This window comes from Candida parapsilosis, contig 006372, assembly GCF_000182765.1.
Source record: "Candida parapsilosis strain CDC317 annotated contig 006372".
NCBI classification, from domain to species: domain Eukaryota; kingdom Fungi; phylum Ascomycota; class Pichiomycetes; order Serinales; family Debaryomycetaceae; genus Lodderomyces; species Lodderomyces parapsilosis.
In genome coordinates, this window is record NW_023503283.1 from 1,303,161 (window position 1) to 1,322,658 (window position 19,498).

A 19,498-nucleotide genomic window follows, 5' to 3' on the forward strand; every position below is an offset into this window, starting at 1 on the left:
TGAGTTATTTTATCAAACTCTAGGTGCAAATTGCTTGTGGACTTTACTTTGCAACGCAATCAGCGCAGAGTATTATCTTTTCGATGGACCTTGAGTTTGACCGTGCCATTGCAAAGTGGTGGCGTAACTTGCGTCATTTGCAGAATTAGCGTATATGTCTTCCCATGTGTTGTGTCAATCAAAATTAGACAGAATACACACACACAAAACAACAGCAGTTACGTACTTAATCTCTAATTTTGTAACACGACACTGACGCAATCGAAGAACAAAACGAAGAAAAAAAAAAAAAAAAAAAACGCCAACCACTGGAATGGAGAGGGAAAAAACAATATTCAGCCATCAAACCGCAAATACACGCAGATTCTCCCCTTTTTGAAAACAACCACTACATTCTTCTTCTTTACCAAAAGAATCCACTATAAATTCATATTTTTCCATCCATATATAGCTGCTGCACAAACCTCAAGTATATTGATACTTTTCATACGTATATGTCCAAAAGCAAACTATCGTCACTGTATAACCATGGTACTACCGTCTCCTTAAATGCCAATAGAGGCACAACTGCCATTGGCAGGGTTTTATTCATTTTTACCAGTTTTATCAGATTGGCTCACTCGATTCCAGTTCATATTAACAGTGCTTCGACTGCTGCTGCTTCATCAAAAGATGGTTCAGTTGAAGTTGCTCAAACTCCAGAACAATTTTATGTCAATTTATTTACATCTGCTTTTCTTGTTTTGGCTGGTGGTGTATTTGCAGGCTTAACTTTGGGGTTGATGGGACAAGATGAAGTTTATTTAAAAGTCATTTCGTCTAGTGGTGAACCATCTGAACAAAAATACGCGAGAAAGGTTTTACGATTATTGGGAAGAGGTAAACATTGGGTTTTAGTTACGCTATTGTTGTCCAATGTCATCACCAATGAGACTTTGCCTATCGTCTTGGATCGTTGTCTTGGAGGAGGATGGCCGGCAGTTGTTACGTCTACAGTGTCAATTGTCATTTTTGGTGAAATCATTCCTCAATCCATTTGTGTTCGATACGGTTTGCAAGTGGGAGCATTGTTCTCTCCGTTTGTTTTGTGTTTGATGTATCTTATGTACCCAGTTGCTTATCCTTGTGCGTTGTTGTTGGATCACATTTTGGGTGAAGATCACGGTACCGTTTACAAAAAATCAGGATTGAAAACCTTGGTCACTTTGCACAAGACTATGGGTGTAGAACGATTAAACCAAGATGAAGTCACCATTATTAGTGCTGTTTTAGATTTAAAAGAAAAATCAGTTAGTTCAATAATGACACCCATGGATAGAGTGTACACAATGAGTGCTGATACGATATTGGATGAAAAAACAGTGGAGGAAATTTTCAATGCTGGGTTTTCTCGTATCCCTATTCATTTACCTGGAGAGCCCGATAATTTTATTGGTATGTTTTTAGTTCGTGTTTTGATTAGTTATGATCCAGAGGATGCTTTGCCTGTGGCAGCTTTCCCCTTGGCTACATTACCTGAAACTGGTGTTGACACTTCATGTTTGAATATCCTAAACTATTTCCAAGAAGGTAAATCACACATGATTATTATTAGTGAAACACCAGGTGAACCAACGGGAGCAATTGGTGTATTGACATTGGAAGATGTTATTGAAGAATTAATTGGTGAAGAGATCGTTGATGAATCTGATGTCTATGTTGATATCAACAAGAATATCAAGAGAAAACAGCCGGGTCCATTGTCCAAAAGACATCTTACTTCATATTTGCACAATTTGTATCAAAGAGGTGGAGCTACTGCTTCGAAAAGAAATTCTTTGGAATCTCAAGATCCCCCGTCAGATTTGCTTTCAAGATTGGAAAGGCACGGATCTCAAGCAACTGTTATCTCCTCAACACCAAAGAATAAGGGTAGTAGTGTCAAGCAGCACGGTGACCATGAGTCAACTGCTACCGGTGTAACAACCAATAATGGGCCATCTGTCATGACTGGCAATTCAGCAATAGCCAATGCTGCTGCTGCTGCCAAATGGAAGATTCAAAACCCGGCAATGAATCCGTTAGAAACTAGTAGAAAATTTGTCACCATCAAGAGACCTGATCAAGGTAAACTTGAATCTGTTGCCAAAGCAGCTTCACCAGCACCTCCAACACAGCCACAATCCATTGATAGGAATAAACTAGTTGGTCAAGTGCATACTACAGAACAAGGAGCTATTGATGAAGCACAAAGAAGATCGGTTGAGTTGCGAGATAGCACAGATGACAAGTCATCAAGTCGATTCTTGTTGCCAAATGAAAGAGAAGCAGATGTGTCGGAATTACCTGATGGTGATAAAGACCACCACAAACATCATGATGGACATGTCAACATACCAATACCGACAGCTTCAACAAGATTAAATGGCGATGGGTCTGGTATAACCATTACTGAACATCAAGAATCAAGATCTTATAGAACTGGAGGTATCATTGAGTCAGTAGTCAATGTCGATGGTGTTCACAAGACTATTATTGAAAATGTATCTGACCATGATGATGCTGCTGATGCTGATGGTGTTGATGCATTGGAAGCGGCCAGTGTCTTGTCTGATCAGCTGAAAAAGAAGCACAGGAAAAAGAAACCAAGAAGAACAAGCTCTACCAGATCTGATTCCTTTAGTATGAGCAAATTCAGTGGTGATGAAGAAGAGAGTATTTCTTTGTTGAATGGTGGTGGTAACAACAGTAGCAGACATTCATCCGGAAGTGATAGCAGCAAAGCAAAGAAGAAGAATCGAAGATTGAGTGATCATGAGTAGGTACATCCCCCTCCACCTCGATTGTTTATTTTGTATATTGATTAGAAACAGAATATGATTATGCATGTTTGGTAAAGTCGCAGTAGAGTACAGAGAGGTGCGGATGTATCGACGATATCAATTATGGGCACGCTCCCATAGTCAAGCGCCCCAATTCGAAACTTACAAAACAACGAATATATGTCTGTGATGATAGCTAGTTATGTTTTCTAATAGAATCAGTAGTATAAAAATGAATCACCAAGTTTCAGCTTGCTGGGATAACTTGGAGTTTGTCAAATGGATCGCCAAAAATAAGTTGCAAAATTCCAATAATTAAGAGCCATTTTGCAACTCATGATATAAAGCAACCATGAGCTAAAGCACACCTTCATGTTAGTGAAGTTAATGCATCAGCAGCATCCTTGAAAATTAGCTTTCCACGACTTGCAGTTCTTTTTTCTGCAAAGTTTTGCCAAATAACCATTCAGAATATTGGAATATTTTATATGGAAAATTTGAAATTTATATGCTGCGAGCAACTTACATTCTCTGTCCATGATAATAGACCATTTTACTTCAGAGGATACCAGCCTCCTGCCCGTATGTATAAGCTTTAAGTTGATCAAGACTCGGAAAAGGGTCGGTAGCTAAACTTGTGTGGTGAAACCTATAAACTTGTCTTACTCTACGCAAAGAAATGCGAACTAGTTCAGAGTTTGGATTTTTCATTTCAGTAAGATACTATACGGAACTACGTTTTCCCTACATGAAAGAAATGCCTGGTTGGTATTTTGAAAATTTCAAAACGGGGCTCTTAACTATGAGAGCGTGACCATAATTGATACCGTCGATACATCCCCACCTCACTGTACTTTAGATTTTCGATCGCATTTAGTTATCTTTAATGTATTGGAGTTTTTAGTTAGACTAAACCCGTAAAAAGAGGGGAGCGCGATTGCTACAATGTCTCTATTTCGGATGACATCGTGAAAGAACAATAGAACGGATTTATTTCCATATTTGATATGGATGAGGATAATGACAATAACATTTGATGATGATGATGATAATTAGCAAAAAAGATGATGAGCTGTGATGCTTGACGGATGTAAGGAGCCGATCTTTTGGTAAAATAACCGAATAATTTTATAGTTGCTAAAATGACGTTGATGGGGATGTTTTCTGCAACTTCGGCGCCAAATAGAGCTGAGTGTGGAATGTTTCGTTGATTCCATTAGAAACAGCGTTCATAAGGGTTTCGATGGCAGGATGGGATATTACTGGCTATAGGGTCAATAAGAGTTATAAACTGTGACTACGATACAATATATAGCTGGAGTAGAGTAGAGTAGAGTAGAGTAGAACAGCACAGAAAGCAAACAACCAAAATAAAATTGTTAGTATTAACTGTAAAGAGGAATAAAAGTAACTTTTCTCTTTTTTTTTTTTTTTTTTTTTTTTTTTCTTTTTTTTGAAACATTTTTTTTTTTTAATTCCTTTTTTGTTAAAACCGACAAAGGAACAAAGCTTGAGGTTTTTAGACGATCTCCCTTCAGTTGTCATAAATATCAATTTGACACGTTGTTGATTCATGATACAAGTGATATATACATATACTTGCAACATATAATAGCCTGAATCCACTATTTGAAGCTACTGAATCCACCAGTTAAAGCTACCAAGCCCCCCCTTTATTACAGAGCGTGTTAGTGTGTCTGCTTTTGATCTCACAGCCCCATATCAATCCAACGGATAATTTATTTTCTTCATATTTTTTGCATAAAACCACTTATACATTGACTATGCCATTTAAAAGTTTCTTCAATTCATCATCGACTTCTTTGAATGATCAACAATCGACATCGTCTCATCGATCTTTCTTAAGACTGAAGAATAATTCACGTCTGATAACGCCAATGTCGACTAGTAGTTCAGTTGCATCGAAACGAAATGGTGGGGATGGCGCTGCTGCTGTTGCTGCTGCTGCTTCGCCGCAAAGTGTACAAGGACAAAACAACCCAATTGGTCAGCAGCAGCAACAGCAACAATCGCAGCAGCAACAGCTGAATCACCACCATCATGGTGTGTTGAATCATCTGCATCATAATCAGAATAATCTGCATCATAACAGCCCCTTTTCAGCCAATTCACCTAAAAATAGTTCACCTGCATCTTCAAACAGCGATGTATCCACTAGTAAAGTAGGTGGTGGACCATTGAAACGGTTTCTTAAAAAATTCAAGCCTAGTGGACCATCGCATAAGCAATCCAAACAATTTGGTGCTGGCAAACCTGAACCCATCAGTCCTACGGCTGATTTGTTCAAAAAATATGGATCACCAGGTAAGCTTTTGGGGACGGGAGCTAGTGGATCAGTCAATTTGTTGACTTCGAAAACTGACCCCACCAAGATTTACGCGGTCAAGAAATTTAGAAGTAGATTACCCAATGAACAAGATTCCGATTATAAAATGAAGGTTCAAAATGAATACAAAGTGGGGGAATACTTGGATCATCAAAATATCATTCACACATTTGAACTAATTAAAGATTACTCTAAAGTTGGTGGTAAAGTAACTGATCCCGACTACTACATTGTTATGGAATATTGTCCGTTTGATTTTTTCAATTTGGTAATGAGCGGGTTAATGAGTGAAAACGAAATCAATTGTTATTTTAAACAAATTGTTAAAGGTGTTCATTTCCTACATGAGAATGGGTTAGCTCATCGTGATTTGAAATTGGATAATTGTGTTGTTAATACCCAAGGGATTTTGAAATTGATTGATTTTGGATCAGCTGTCCAATTTGAAAAAGAGGTGCCTAATGGATATTATGTTACTGAACATGATACCATGTTGGATTCGCAACATAAATTGATTTACGCTAGAGGTGTTGTTGGTTCTGATCCATATTTATCACCAGAAGTATTTGAACCCATGGGATTGGGCAATGGATATGATCCAAGAACCGCTGATGTTTGGTCAATTGCCATAATTTACTGTTGTATGATATTGAGACGGTTTCCTTGGAAGTTGCCCAAATTGAGTGACCCTTTGTATAGATCTTTTGCTGGACCACAGTTGAACCCAACGCCAAGTAACATTGAGAAAGACATGAATAGTATGCATATTGATCAACAACAAGCGCAGCAGCAACAACATCATCATGATAGACATGCACATCATGGACCTCAAGGACCAGAAAAATTGTTTCGTTTATTACCATCAGATTCACGCAATTTGCTAAAAAATATGTTAATCTTAGACCCCAAAAAACGATATTTAATGTCTGATGTGGCAAGAGATCCATTTTTACAAAGCATAAGAGAATGTAAAGTGCTTGGTGATCGTAATGATCAACATACTGTGCTAAGTGATAATCACACTCATCATTTGATTAGTGAAGAAGATTTGAAAAAGATCGATCAAGAGAAAGAACGAGCTAAAAAGTTGAGAGAATCTGGAATGGGGTAGGACGGGAGCTTACACCTTTGTTTTGATTGAAGAGTGGTGATATGTAGCAAGTGTAGTATCCTGTTAGGTGCGGATGAATGATAAAATGGCAGTACAGTGTGTATTCGTCATAACTGTAGTCTTTCTTTTCTCTCTTGGTGTAACAAAAACCAAAATAGGAAAACTGTTTTGATCACACACGAAAATAGACAACTACCAAGAACACGATCAAAGAGAAGGATCAACTCCCTTACAAGTAGCCAACATAACATCGGTGATTCATAGTTTCACAACACCACCTTCCTACATATTCTAGTCATGTCACTACTACAGCATCTCATTGCCACTAACGATGATGATTCCAAACTACCGTTGCCTCATTGGGTTATTACCATATCATTCTATTCATCACTAACATCAGCATTCATTATATCTATTAGTATATTGCTCCATTTACTCAACTATCGCAAACCTTTCCAACAACGACTCATGATTCGAATACAATTGATTGTGCCGCTTTTTGCCCTCAGTTGCTATTCAATGTTGATTAATCAAACTTCTATTTTCAATCGATTCATTTTGGAACCTGTACGAGAGATTTATGAAGCATTTGTCATTTACACATTTTTTTCATTGTTGACTGATATGTTGGGTGGTGAGCGAAACATTGTTATAATGACCAGTGGCAGAAAACCAGTACCTCATCCTGGTGTAATGGGGTTTGTGTTGCCTCCATTAGACATTTCTGACCCCAGGACATTTTTACTGATTAAACGAGGTATATTGCAGTATGTGTGGTTGAAACCGGTTATATGTTTTGGTACATTGTTTTTTGAGATGATGGGTTGGTATAATGTCAATGATATGAGTTACAAGTCGATTTATTTATGGATGACGGTGATTTATAATGCCAGTGTTACATTGTCATTGTATAGTTTGGCGATTTTTTGGAAAATATTGTGGGATGATTTGAAACCTTTTAAACCGGTGGGGAAATTTCTTTGTGTCAAGTTGATTATTTTTGCATCTTATTGGCAAGGGGTTATATTGGCAATTTTGAATTTTTTCGAAGTACTTCCTGGGAGTGGCAATGGAGGAGAAGGGGATGGTTCCAGTTCTGGTTCCAGCTCAGGCGAAAGTATTGGTGTATGTATACAAAATGCATTGCTTTGTGTTGAGTTGATTGCATTTGCCATTGGCCATTGGTACTCCTTTTCATATTTCCCATTCACAATATCACAATTACCTTGGGGTAGATACAAGTTCCGGTATGCATTGAAAGATTGGCTAGGCTTTAAAGATTTGGTGATTGATTTCCAAAAGACATTCAAAGGTGATCATTATAAGGATTATCGTCAATTTGATTCAGTGGAGGCTGTAGTGGCCCATCCTGAATCAAAAGGAAGAATGAGTCGCATTCATCAAGGTTTACGGTATCATTATGACGGAAAACACAAACACTGGCTACCTGATAATCTGAGCTTGCATAATGGGACAAATGGGAACACGTTGCTATCCGGGAGTGTACCCAGCACCTCGGAAATACATGCTTTGGATAACGCATCATTGTTATCGAATAATACATCAATGAGGGCGATTTACCCGCAATCGCCAAAAACGTCGCCACCTGGATCACCATTAATAGGTAACGATGGTGATGACAATGCAAGCATTGATGGAGCAACAGGAGAACCTCAGATTGCCACATCAACGATAATACTGGATATTATCAACTTGGACTCTATCCTATCAACGATTGATTATACCCGGGAACAATTTGACCAAGATGAATTGATTTATGAAGAAGCCATTGAAGAAATTGGCAATTATGCTTTGGAAGATGATGATGTCAAACAAATTTTGAATTATCCCATAGTTGATGGTGTATTGGATAGTCATGTTTATGGATACAAGGTTCAAAAGTTGCGACAACGTCAAGATTTGCGTAAGGTGAAGCAACGTAAGGAGTCGATTTTGCAACTGAATCAGAGCTATCGATATGGGAGTATTGTGTGAAAAGGGAAAGCTACTTGTCAGTGTATATGCTAATGATATATTTATTTTAGGATATACTCAACGGAGTAGAGGATCATTTTATGTGATGGGTATTCTATGTACAATGGGGACGTCGTTTAATCCTCAATTTTAAGCAGGTATAATGCATCAAGATCCTCTTCCTTTTGTTTGGTTGGAACCTCATTGGCTTTTTGAACCTTTGGTTTATTCTTTTTGGGGGCCTGTTGCTGTGTTTCACTCACTTTTTCTTTTTCACTGGCTCCACTGGTAGTTGTGGTTGTGATTGGCGAGATGGAGTACGCTACTTTACTTTCAACATCACCTTCCTTAGTCCATTTGCATTCCAACGAATTCAAAATATCCTCCAATGTATCCTTAACTTTATGTCTTTTCTTTAGTTCAATTTCCATCATTTCATTTACATCTGGATCAGCATTATTGGCTCGATAGATGTCGGTGATTTTCAAATTTGGAGATTTCTTATTATGGATTAAATAAATGACAATCTTGGTTTTTTCCTTTTTCAATCGATTCTCAATTTCAACTTGTTTTTGATTTGTTAAATCATTCAAGCTGATGGACCATTTGATCATGATTTGCTTTTCACTTGATTTTTTTTGTTTTGCTCGTAACTTGTTATCGAGTGCCTTGATTGTCTTTTTCGAGCCCATTGTTAGCAACTCTAGTTCTTTGGCTTCTGCTAGTTCGTCATTATACGCTTTAAACATTTCTTGAATCTTAATCTTTTTGATCAATGGAATTACTGAGGGTGAAGATGAAGTACCGGCTGGTGGATTTGTATTGGTGACTACTTCTCTCTCAATCAATTGCAATCCTTGTGTACTCAAGTCTAAATCTGCAAGAACTTGTTGAATTGAACAAGTGATTAGTCCCTGCGTTGGGGATACATATTGGACTTGTTGATTTAATGGTTGCAATTGATGAATTCGGGCAAGGATTGATTTTAATGCATTTTGAGCTGATTCAGACCCGGTATCGAGAATTTTTTGTAAATTAAACTGATTGGATGAATCATTGTTGCGTAGTTTAGTATTTCCTTCACGACGTCCATGATGATGGCGCGGTGTTGGTCTTGGCGAATGACGATGACGACTATGATTAGTGCTGTTGTACTTTTCTTGAAATCGATTAGATAATGATGGAGTTGGTTTTTTCGAATCAGTGTCTGATGTCCTTGAGGAAGATGTGTTTGATTTGATATTGTTGTTGCATACTCTAGCTGTGGTGGTTATATGCCTTTTACATGTTAGACTTTTCAGTAATGAACGTAGCTGTAATGATAACATGGTGCATTGGTTAAACTTTTGATATTCAAAGATGAATTTTTCAAAAAATAAAAATAAAATTGCATTATCCATTTCCGATATCGTGTCGAAATTGTCACGTGAAATCCTTGTACGACACTAAAAAACATTTGAGTGTGGACAATGCTGGAGTGAACAAGAAAACAAGACAGTAGAGGTGACTCCCTAATTGAAATATAGAATGCACTCGGAAAATCTAGAAATGCTGTCAAGTCAATTCCTTAAACATGTAAACAATAGGAAAGTTTTTCTTCAATCATGCCTAAACTCCTACCTTAACTCCTACAATCTCCGATACTATTTCTTTCGTTCAAATGACTTTAGACGACAAGCAGCTTCGTTATACAGTCTTTTTATTTTTTATTCATACTAATGCGCATTAATTTTTCATACCAGCGCGACATAATAATTCATACAAACGCGACATTTATTTTTCATACTAAAATGACATAATTTTTCAAACTAAGACGACATAAATTTTCATACCAACGCTACATAATTTTTCAAACCACTGCGACATAAATTTTCAAACGATTTACATCATTACCCAAAAGAATTTCCATACCTCTGACCTAATTGAGCCTGGCTCTGTAGAATTAGGGCAATTGGATTTAAAGTATGAAATAATATCAAACCAAAATTTTTTTGTCTGAGCTTAGTCCTTTTCTACTCGCCTCTCTTGGGGGATTTTTGCAGTTATTTTCCCAAGCCAAAAGCTGTCTCCTTCCTATTCACAAGGATCCATACAGTTTAGAATGATTTCTTTTCTAAACAGTATGGTATGAAGCTACTAGCATGCTTACAGAAACCTTGATAGCTTTCTAAGACTATCTTTGCTGTTGCTTCCCTTACCCTTGGTGTTAATTGTTCTTTTCTAGATAAGTTTGATCGCTTAACTTTAGCCTTACATACCGACCAAAACTCTTCAATTGCATTCAATGAAGGTGAATAAGCTGGCAAAAATACTAGTTCCATTCCACTCAGTGCCACCAATAACTCGAGGTCGCGACGTTTATGGATCGCTGCGTTATCAAGTACCAAATACTTCATTTCCTTAAGTGCCTGGTTTGTTTCAATTTCTCTAAGCACAGACTTGACAAAGGAGTAGAAATGATCGGCTGTGGTACCAACCCTCGACTTCTTTTCCGAAATGGTAGTGTTGGAATTAACTTTTCTCTTCTTGTTAGGAGCATTCTCGACTGGGAGTCGCACCTTCAAGTCAATACACCCTTTTGGAGAGATAGCACCCAAGAATGACACATTGAGACCTCTGGTGACAGGAACTTTAAGGACAGCCTTTTCACCTACTTTTGACCACCCATATTCCCGTCTCATACTGATGTTGAAACCAGCCTCGTCGATGAAAACACAATTCTTTTCAAGGTCAATTTTGTCCTTATTCTCAAGTGCCCACTCGAATCTCTGTTGTTTTAATTCTGGCAGATCCCGTCTCATGGACCATTTAGAAAGTCTCTTGAGACTAAATTTGCATACCTTGATAAGAAAGTTATAAATAGTAGATTCACTTGCCTTCACACCTTCAAATGTACTCCTTAGTTTATTCAACAAGAAGTCTACGGTGACAGTGGGGTCAGAAAGAACCAACTCTTTCAAATAGTTTTTGTGGTCTTCAGAGAGAAGAGGTTTACGACCACGCTTTTTAGGTTTGTCATAGATACCATTAATTTCGTTAGCAATAAGGCGATTCCAATTTCTTTTCCAAGTATAAGCTGTTTGTAAACTGATGTCTGTTGCTTGTGCAGCTCTGTATGCAGAAGACCCTTGTTCGATAACTAGTTGCCAGAATCTTTGCTTCTCTGCTTCAGAGTAGTATCTGTATGGACCTCTTTTAAATTTACAGTTTTTATCCTGTTCAGGGCTAACGTCTACATCTACGTCAACATCATCACACTCCATATTGGAATGTAAATTGTCAGCTTCAATTTTAGTTGGAGGGACTGCTTCATTGTAATCACTGTAACAAAAACAGGACTCTAATGGAGCTGTCTGACTGTCCAAATCCATGAGGTCTGACTCCAAAGTAAAAGAATTTCCAAGTCCATCTACATATCTGTTTGTGTGTAACTCCAGCTTGGAATTCATTATCCCTTTTAATCTTATATTAATAATTTTCTTTCCTACGGGAAACAAAATCACATAAAACAAAATTATGTCGCACTAGTTTGAACAATTTATGTCGCGTTAGTATGAACATTTATGTCGCACTAGTATGAAACAAAAATAAAGAGACTGTATCTTTCAAGGGGAAGGGGGAGTTAAGAAAAGTTTGAAAAAAACAATAAGATTAGGTGTACCTGAAGGATAAATGGAATAATTAATATTTGAAGGAGCATGTGAAAAAAAAAAATAAAATAGAGAGATTCCAACGCTTCTAGAACTGTTGGAACACGAAGTGGTGAAGCGACGGAAGTGCCAATATTTGATCCCATATAAGTGCCTATACTATACTCACATTTGACCACTCATAGTAAAAGCTCAGCTCCGGTGATAACCTGACAAGTATTTTGCAACAAACAATGACAACTCTCACTTGGGTGCAAAAAAAATTGCCATTGCAACTGCATTTCATATGAGTGAGAAAGACGGTTTGATGTGATCCAAACTTAAAACAAGTGGCGGACAAAATACCTTCTCTGTCGAAACAATCTCTCCAAAAGTACTAAGCTTCAATTGCTTAGAAGAAGTCGTAGTGTTTCCAAATTGTTCTTTACCTTCAACTAAACGTTTGTTGAAGATCGTTCGACCAATATGGCTCTGTAACCCCCCCTTTACTCTCTCTTTGCATTGTTTATAAACTTCGGAGCAAAGTTTATAGAATGCTAAGATTATACTCCGTCTAAGTCAAACGTTTGCAAAGAAGCATTGTAAAAAATTTGCTTTTACTTTTTTGAAGTAAACTCCTTTCTATTGAGCCCCAAGCAAACCGGACTTTATGATTGGCACCAAAAATTCAGTCTTTACTGCTTTGGGATTAGCATCATGTAAAGTATTTTTCCGCGATAACCAGAACGTATCGATCGAAACGTTTCAATAAACTTGATAAGTAAGACGCATAGAGAGAGGAAGAGAAATAATCTTTTGCTTGTGTTGCTATTGACGGAGTTCCCCCCTTTCGACATTCTACTATTGTCTTAACAATGTTCGAATGTTTGATGCAATATACAGATTGCCTAGTTAGATTTAACAAATTCAATGCACAGAATCGCCCCTACGGAAATGTAAGCTTCCTCCCATTTGTTTTCTCTTCTTTTTGTTATTGTTTATGAATCGGGTATTGCCGCTGCTATTGTTGAATGAATGTTCTTTTTTCTCTCTTTTCTCCATTTTCCATGCAAGTGAAGTTGAATAAAAAATTAACCCCATGAGCATATGAATGATAACAATAGAGTCATCCATTTGTTCGTGTGGGAATTTTAAAAGTTCGTAAAATTGTGAACTAAACTTCCATCACAACTGGTCGGAATAATTATCGCAAAGATTTTATTTCTTTTCGGAAACCTCAAACGTTGTTGAAAAGTAACTGAGACTAGAAAAATTCCTTCGATGGTGCTACAAAACCGCAGAATAGGGGACTACAAGTTGGCTGACAGCAATGCGGTGGCTTTGCGGGATTCATCAGCAACTTTAGTGATACGAGAGGAGTGGAGTGTACAAGAAAAAAGAGACCCCAACAAAAAGACGCTTCCAAAGAAGAGTCATTTTAACAATACAAAAGATCGCCAACAAACAAACGTTACCTCCCATAAGATTGTGTTGGTGATAAGGCATGATTAACCGAAACATCGTGAACAAAACAAATTCGTTTTGAACCACGATGGTCCTAATTGGGCAAGTCACCACAAAGTAAACAGAAAAGCATGCAATAGAAGAGGAGATAGAGATAAAAATGAAACTCAAAAACTGATCCCCCACAAATTGATGTGGTTGTTTTTTTATTTCATTTGTACAAACCTATGACTCTTTGTGCTCTTATGAAAGGAGGTGACCAAATGTCCAATGCTCAATGCCCAAAGACAAGGATGGGTTCATACTTTAACTCACATATGTTCCCCAAAAAAAAAAAAAGGAAAAGAGGAGAAGGTTCGGGTGATTTTGGAATAGTGTAATGTACCACCAGTGAAACGGGGCTTTTAGTGGCATATTATTTGTACATAGTAAACAATTAATCAAGTATATGTTAAAGAGAGGATGGTGTGAATGATAAACTTTTATAGAGTGTGAGGGGAAGTCAAATACTCTGACAGCCTAGCCATGTTACAGTTGCTCTAAAGCAATCAAACATTTTTCATGTAAATACTCAGTGGCATTGAATTGGCGGGTTAGTATATTAAGCTCCGGGTCTCTCTATTCCTCCTATTTCACAATTCTATTGTTTTTATGGTCTACATTCTTTTGTAATTGTTTACCTTTGTGTACAAGTAGAACAAATTTTGAAATTGCACAGCAAAAAATCTCGTTTTGAAAGAAATTGAAAACGCTACCAATGACCTATCAGGGAAGTGTGACAAAAGAATCCAATTGCAACGCGAGCAAATGAAACAACAACCTAGAGAATCCTTGTAAGTAAGCTTTAGCGATCATGTGTTTTCTTTGAGATCTCCCATTGAATAGAATCCGTGACCAATCCAAAGCATTACTCAGTACATCTGTCGTCACTGATCTGTGTTTTTCAATATTTTTAAACTTCTGCAACACACTTTTTCCTTGCAGTTTCAGTTTCTTGACCTCTTCTTCCCCACCCCTGATCTTATTCTCACCAACGAAGCTTCTTTTATTCCAAAAGAAATCACCTGTTTCCAATCAAAAAGTCAAAAACCTTATAGCTTATCTACAATAACTACAAGAATAGATTTGACGTGTAATTAATAATGTCCCTTTTTTTTATTTTATAATGATGATATAAATTTTCTATAGACCAGCTATATTTGAAGGTTTATATGCAGTTTGTATCTATATAGTTGTATTCCAATACATGGTTCTCAATGAGTTCTCGAGCTTTAATTATGTAATGGAATGATACTTTTTTTGCTTTTGCTTTTGTTTTTCTTGTTGTTGTTGTAGTTGTATTTTTTAATGAATGTTTAAGTATTGGTTTGAGTTTAGTTTTCTCTTGTTTATGAGTGGTGTTTCCATCATTGTCCATTTCAAAAAGTGAGGATGAAGTTGAATCTTTTCTTGAGGAAAGACTGAAGTTAGTGGAGTTTGAATCTATTGAAGAAACCGACATGTTATCATCATCATCATCATCGTCATTGTCCGAATCTTGTAAATCCTCCTCAACCGATGTATCTTCTCCCTCATCATCATTGCCACTCAACATTGACCCAAATGCAGATACTTTCTTGTTACATTCCAATCCAGTTGAAAGTAGTTTCTCCTCCTCTTTTTCTTCCTCCTTTGGTGGTGATAATTTAGGTGCATATAACCAAGTAATATCAGAATTTTTATCCCAATTTATAGTAAATGGATTAATAGTTTTTAAATTATGATGGTTTTTGTATATTCTTCTCCAGCATATATTGTGTAATCTATGGTAATGGAATTGATTGTACTGTTTAAATTCAGGATTGGCATTGATATATTTAATGAAGTTGGCTAGATTTTGATTATCACTTAGGTAGTGTTGGGAGGTGTATGAGAGGCTAGTGTTGTTGCTGTGGTGGTTGAAGTGGATATTATTATTAGTAGTAGTATTATGGCAATGGTGGATTTGTTGTGTTTCTGGCACATATTCTAAATAATCAATATTTGAATTGAATGTGGTGGTTAGGTATGACCCTATGACCGAATCGTCCATACAGTACATCATCTATGAATAGTTGTAAAAGTTGTAATAGTTGTATTAGGTATTAGTTGTAGTAGTTGTAGTTGTAACAGTATGTAATACTTTAGTGTAATATAGTAACTAAGTCAATGATGACAAAGCAGTAGTTGAATAGGTGGTATGTGGAAGGTGAAATAAGTTGAATTATTATTGATATGATATATATAAGGATATCTTTGGTAAAAAAGTTGGGTTATCAAAAAGTGTTTTGAAATATTGTACGATAGAGCTCTATATATATATATATATATATTTGAAATCTTGTGAAATCTGGGTAGATTTTATTTGGCGTTACACAAAGTTGTGCTTGAAAGTGTAATACGGAAATAGAATATGCACCATTGGTTATTAATTTATTGTTATTGTACAGTCCAATAATTACACAAAATATCTGCATTGCATTTGAAAAGAAATACAAAAATATAATATACAAAAACAACTACATACAAAAATAATGTAAATGTTTTAGATTTTTAAATTATATCTCTGTTTATTTTTTTGCCTTTCTGTCATAAAATATAGATTATGGTTGTTCAACAAAGCCTTGATGATGTATATATGTAACAACAACCAAAACCCAACCAACAAAGTTGAAAAGCACATGTTTTAAAAAGTGCAGATCCTTATTATATCTGATGTCACCTTAACTTCTACAGTGTTTCAGTACATGAGTACCACAGTCTGACAAGACTTTTAATCTCATGACTTTGAATAAACTCTTTGTTGTCCAGTTAGTTTTGCAAATCTAACCATCTTTTTGAATCTTTATTGTGTTGGAGGGTGACCCCCACATACATTTAGTTTATACAGCAGTAGCTAGTATGCACGATTATTTTTCCCCCAATCACCACAGTTGCATTTCTTCTTCTAAGATACAAATCCCCTTTGTTTTTCCTTTTATTTCTATGTCAAACTAAAACTAGAACAATACAATACATTGGTTTAGCTAGTCAATTCAGGCTCTCTTTTGTTTGTTTGGTTTCTAGGGCGTCAGTCATTTTAAAACATACTTCCGATATGAGAAAGAAAACAAAATGAGTACTTTGTACACTACCAAAATTTTATTTATTTTATTTTTTTCTTTTCTCCTTTTCGCCGTTTGAATTCCAAAACACAAAGAAAGAAGAAAATGCGACACTGCAAATAACAATGTAGTAAAATAAGACAAACAGTAGCAAGAACCATCTAACTTATGGATAACATGCAACACAGTATCCCACCGCCTTTCCATTTGGAAGTGGGTGTGAATCCCAAAACAGAAGTAAAGCAAACTCACTCAAACCCCAATCGTTTCTTTTTCCTTTGCCTTTCTGCATGCAAGCTACGTCATAAACTAAATGAAAAAAAAAATAGACAGTACAGATTATCTTCTACTTACACCTTTTTTATTGCCGCGGCATTCATCGTCAAAGCATTACTCAATCATGAGAACAACCAACGGAATTGTGCCGTTACTGAAACGTGGTAGTACTTCGCCGCCTTCACTTTCAATCCCTTGTCGTTGTTTTTTCTTCTTATGAGGTCATTCAACTCACTCACCTTTTTTTTCCCCACTGTTGCATTTTCCAGATCTAGGTTTATACATCCCCCACACACATATTCACACATATACACACAGTGGGATCTTACACAGCGGAAAAAAAGAAAAAAATAAAAAATAAAAGAAATTAGCTAATGTCGCAACATAATCTTTTATGACATTTTATTTTTATTTAATTATTTTTTGTTTTGTGTATGATTGGCTTCCATGGGCCATTGATTTTTGTCTTCTAATTATTAATATTACTAATCTCACAAAAGAGAAAATCTTTCTTCTACCATTTCTCGGCCACGACAACATGAGGCACAAATAGTACATAACAATAGAATATAACATTATGAACACACTGCTTTCAAACACAATGGAGTAGAAAGTAGTATTTTTATGACAATTGGCATGCATCCCAGTGGCTTATGTATTGGTACAAGATTTTTGTCATGGGGATGCAGCTGGCTTCAGTCTAATTTGCGCATAACTGCAACACAGCAGACGATTAACATTTATCCTAAAGTTTCTTTCTTTCTACGCCTCTCTTTCTCTTCAGTACATTTCCATACTATTACGGATTATCTCGTGCATCAAAGTGGAGAGTTCACTTTTCCAAGAAAACAAGTTCCAAAGAGGAGAAATCTCCGAGCATCAAACGTATTCCCAAGCCAAGATAGTTTTTCCGAACCGGCTGCAGATACGAAAAATAAAAACAAAACTACACAAAGCAAACGTACTGCTCACACATTTCGGAACAATTTCTTTTTCTCTCTTTTTTCCTCCTTCTCCGCTCTGTAACTATTTCCTTTCTTGGTTCTGTGGTCCATGCATGATGTCTTTGCAAAAAATTACCTCAACTTAAGTGCAGGTCGGATTAGATATCCGATGCATCTTGCACCATGGGTGGGAAAAAGAAAAAGGGAAGAGCCGAGGCAGCTTTTTTAGAAAGCAATCTCATGTCGATGTAATATAGGTGAGTTGGGCAAATGAGCTTGCAGAAGTATGTTGACGAACAAAGTGATTTTTGCTGTGTGAGCGTGGCCCATTTTGATGAGACGGTTTCACCATCATGAAAGTGAAATTGCTGATTGGCGAACAGCATCACCGATTGTTCCGCTACCTTTTTTTGCCGTTTTGAGAGGGACAGTTGACTTAAAAAAAAAAAAAGAAAGTTTTTCCGAAAAGGATAGAATTACGATTTTTTCCACCATGAACGCCGACACAATTGTACGAAAAAAAAAAAAGATGCTCCCCCCTTCGGAACAACAAAAACAACATACCGGTTGTTTAAGAGCTTGCGCATGACACTGTGAATGACAAAAAGCTCTTAGCCTATATTGCACTTACTAAAGACAGAGAAAAGTCGAAGCCACAAACTCATTGGTATCGTAGCAGCTTATACGAGATTTGTAAGAGCAGAATGCCTCTGCCTGGTTTCCCTCATCTTGCTCTTCCCTGATGCAGTCGACATCATCTCATAATCTAATGTTAGTAAGAGTAACGGTCAATAAATTTTGATGAAGATTGCTCGAAAAGCTGATGTGACCAACTCCCTTTTGTGGCTTGGGTGTGAGGATTGTACTACACAATAAGGAGGAGTTACTTTTATCCATGACTGTTTCGGGGAATGTCGTTCTTTATGAACAATCTTTCACAAAACATTCGGGTTTTGTACTATTCTTTTTTTGTATTTTTACTTTGTCGCTTTAAAATGCCTTAGTAAATAGAGAGAGAGAGAGAGAAAATAATTTAATTTGCTTCTCTTTCTGATGGTTAGGATACTCTCTTTTGTGTAATTATTTTACCACCCTCACAACACCCGCACAACACCCGCACGACACTCAAAACTGCGGGTTATCGCACCCGAGCATTGATTGACTGACTTCACTTACCACGCATGCATTAATGCACAGGCATATGTTTTTACAGCGCCACCGGAAAAGTAGAGAAAGCGACATTCGGCTCTTGGACACGAAAACTCCCTTTGGTCCACAACATTCTATTCAAATTATATACCTCATTTTATTTCAGGGCGTGTGTGTTTTTATGAAGGGGAAATGTGTTTTTCCGGCTAGAAATTGTTCCCGCCCTGGACTCATAACCGTATATGAAATATTCCTTGTCAAGAGCCCTGTTTAGCACGGAAACTGCAGTTCGCCTTGGCCTCGCCCCCTCTCTCTTGCCCCACTTTTCTGCCTTACTTTAATGGGTATACTATTATTTTCTTTCTAATTTATAGGATAATGGATTATTTTGGACTTTGTGAAACAGAGATAGCTATTTCTTTGGCGTATTGTATTAGGTTCTAAGATACTGTCGCACCGCGGACTGTTGAAGCTCTTTTTCAAGGTGGGGAACGCGCAAGACAACCCAAAACTACTTTTTCGTTTTTGAGGTCGCGTATGTGAAGCGAGGCTTCTGTATCCAGCTGCGTTTTCGTAACCAATTTTTTTTTTTCTTTTGCTAGTTCTGGGTGAAAGCCATGCTTGTTGGAATTAGCTACGGCGATAAATCCATTTTTCGAAAATAGGGTTGCAAGACCCGCT

At 36.9% G+C, this 19,498-nt stretch overlaps 6 protein-coding genes across 6 annotated transcripts; 3 read left to right on the top strand and 3 right to left on the bottom strand. All coding sequences in view use genetic code 12, as the record gives it.

Annotated features, from left to right (window-relative positions):
- Positions 1-494: 494 nt before the first annotated feature.
- On the top strand, positions 495-2,801 carry CPAR2_405700 (uncharacterized protein; the record flags this gene model as incomplete). The annotated part of the gene is made up of 1 exon (XM_036811498.1): positions 495-2,801. One exon carries the CDS (start codon positions 495-497, stop codon positions 2,799-2,801), a length of 2,307 nt encoding a protein of 768 aa, XP_036667929.1.
- Positions 2,802-4,585: 1,784 nt separating this feature from the next.
- On the top strand, positions 4,586-6,259 carry CPAR2_405710 (putative serine/threonine protein kinase; the record flags this gene model as incomplete). Its single annotated transcript, XM_036811499.1, has 1 exon — positions 4,586-6,259. One exon carries the CDS (start codon positions 4,586-4,588, stop codon positions 6,257-6,259), a length of 1,674 nt encoding a protein of 557 aa, XP_036667930.1.
- Positions 6,260-6,556: 297 nt separating this feature from the next.
- CPAR2_405720 (uncharacterized protein) lies at positions 6,557-8,254 on the top strand (the record flags this gene model as incomplete). Its single annotated transcript, XM_036811500.1, has 1 exon — positions 6,557-8,254. The coding sequence occupies one exon, from the start codon at positions 6,557-6,559 to the stop codon at positions 8,252-8,254; it is 1,698 nt and encodes a 565-aa protein (XP_036667931.1).
- Positions 8,255-8,370: 116 nt separating this feature from the next.
- CPAR2_405730 (uncharacterized protein) lies at positions 8,371-9,561 on the bottom strand (the record flags this gene model as incomplete). The annotated part of the gene is made up of 1 exon (XM_036811502.1): positions 8,371-9,561. One exon carries the CDS (start codon positions 9,559-9,561, stop codon positions 8,371-8,373), a length of 1,191 nt encoding a protein of 396 aa, XP_036667932.1.
- Positions 9,562-10,329: 768 nt separating this feature from the next.
- CPAR2_405740 (uncharacterized protein) lies at positions 10,330-11,682 on the bottom strand (the record flags this gene model as incomplete). Its single annotated transcript, XM_036811503.1, has 1 exon — positions 10,330-11,682. One exon carries the CDS (start codon positions 11,680-11,682, stop codon positions 10,330-10,332), a length of 1,353 nt encoding a protein of 450 aa, XP_036667933.1.
- A 2,851-nt stretch (positions 11,683-14,533) lies between these two features.
- CPAR2_405750 (uncharacterized protein) lies at positions 14,534-15,406 on the bottom strand (the record flags this gene model as incomplete). Its single annotated transcript, XM_036811504.1, has 1 exon — positions 14,534-15,406. The coding sequence occupies one exon, from the start codon at positions 15,404-15,406 to the stop codon at positions 14,534-14,536; it is 873 nt and encodes a 290-aa protein (XP_036667934.1).
- Between the last annotated feature and the right edge of the window lie 4,092 nt (positions 15,407-19,498).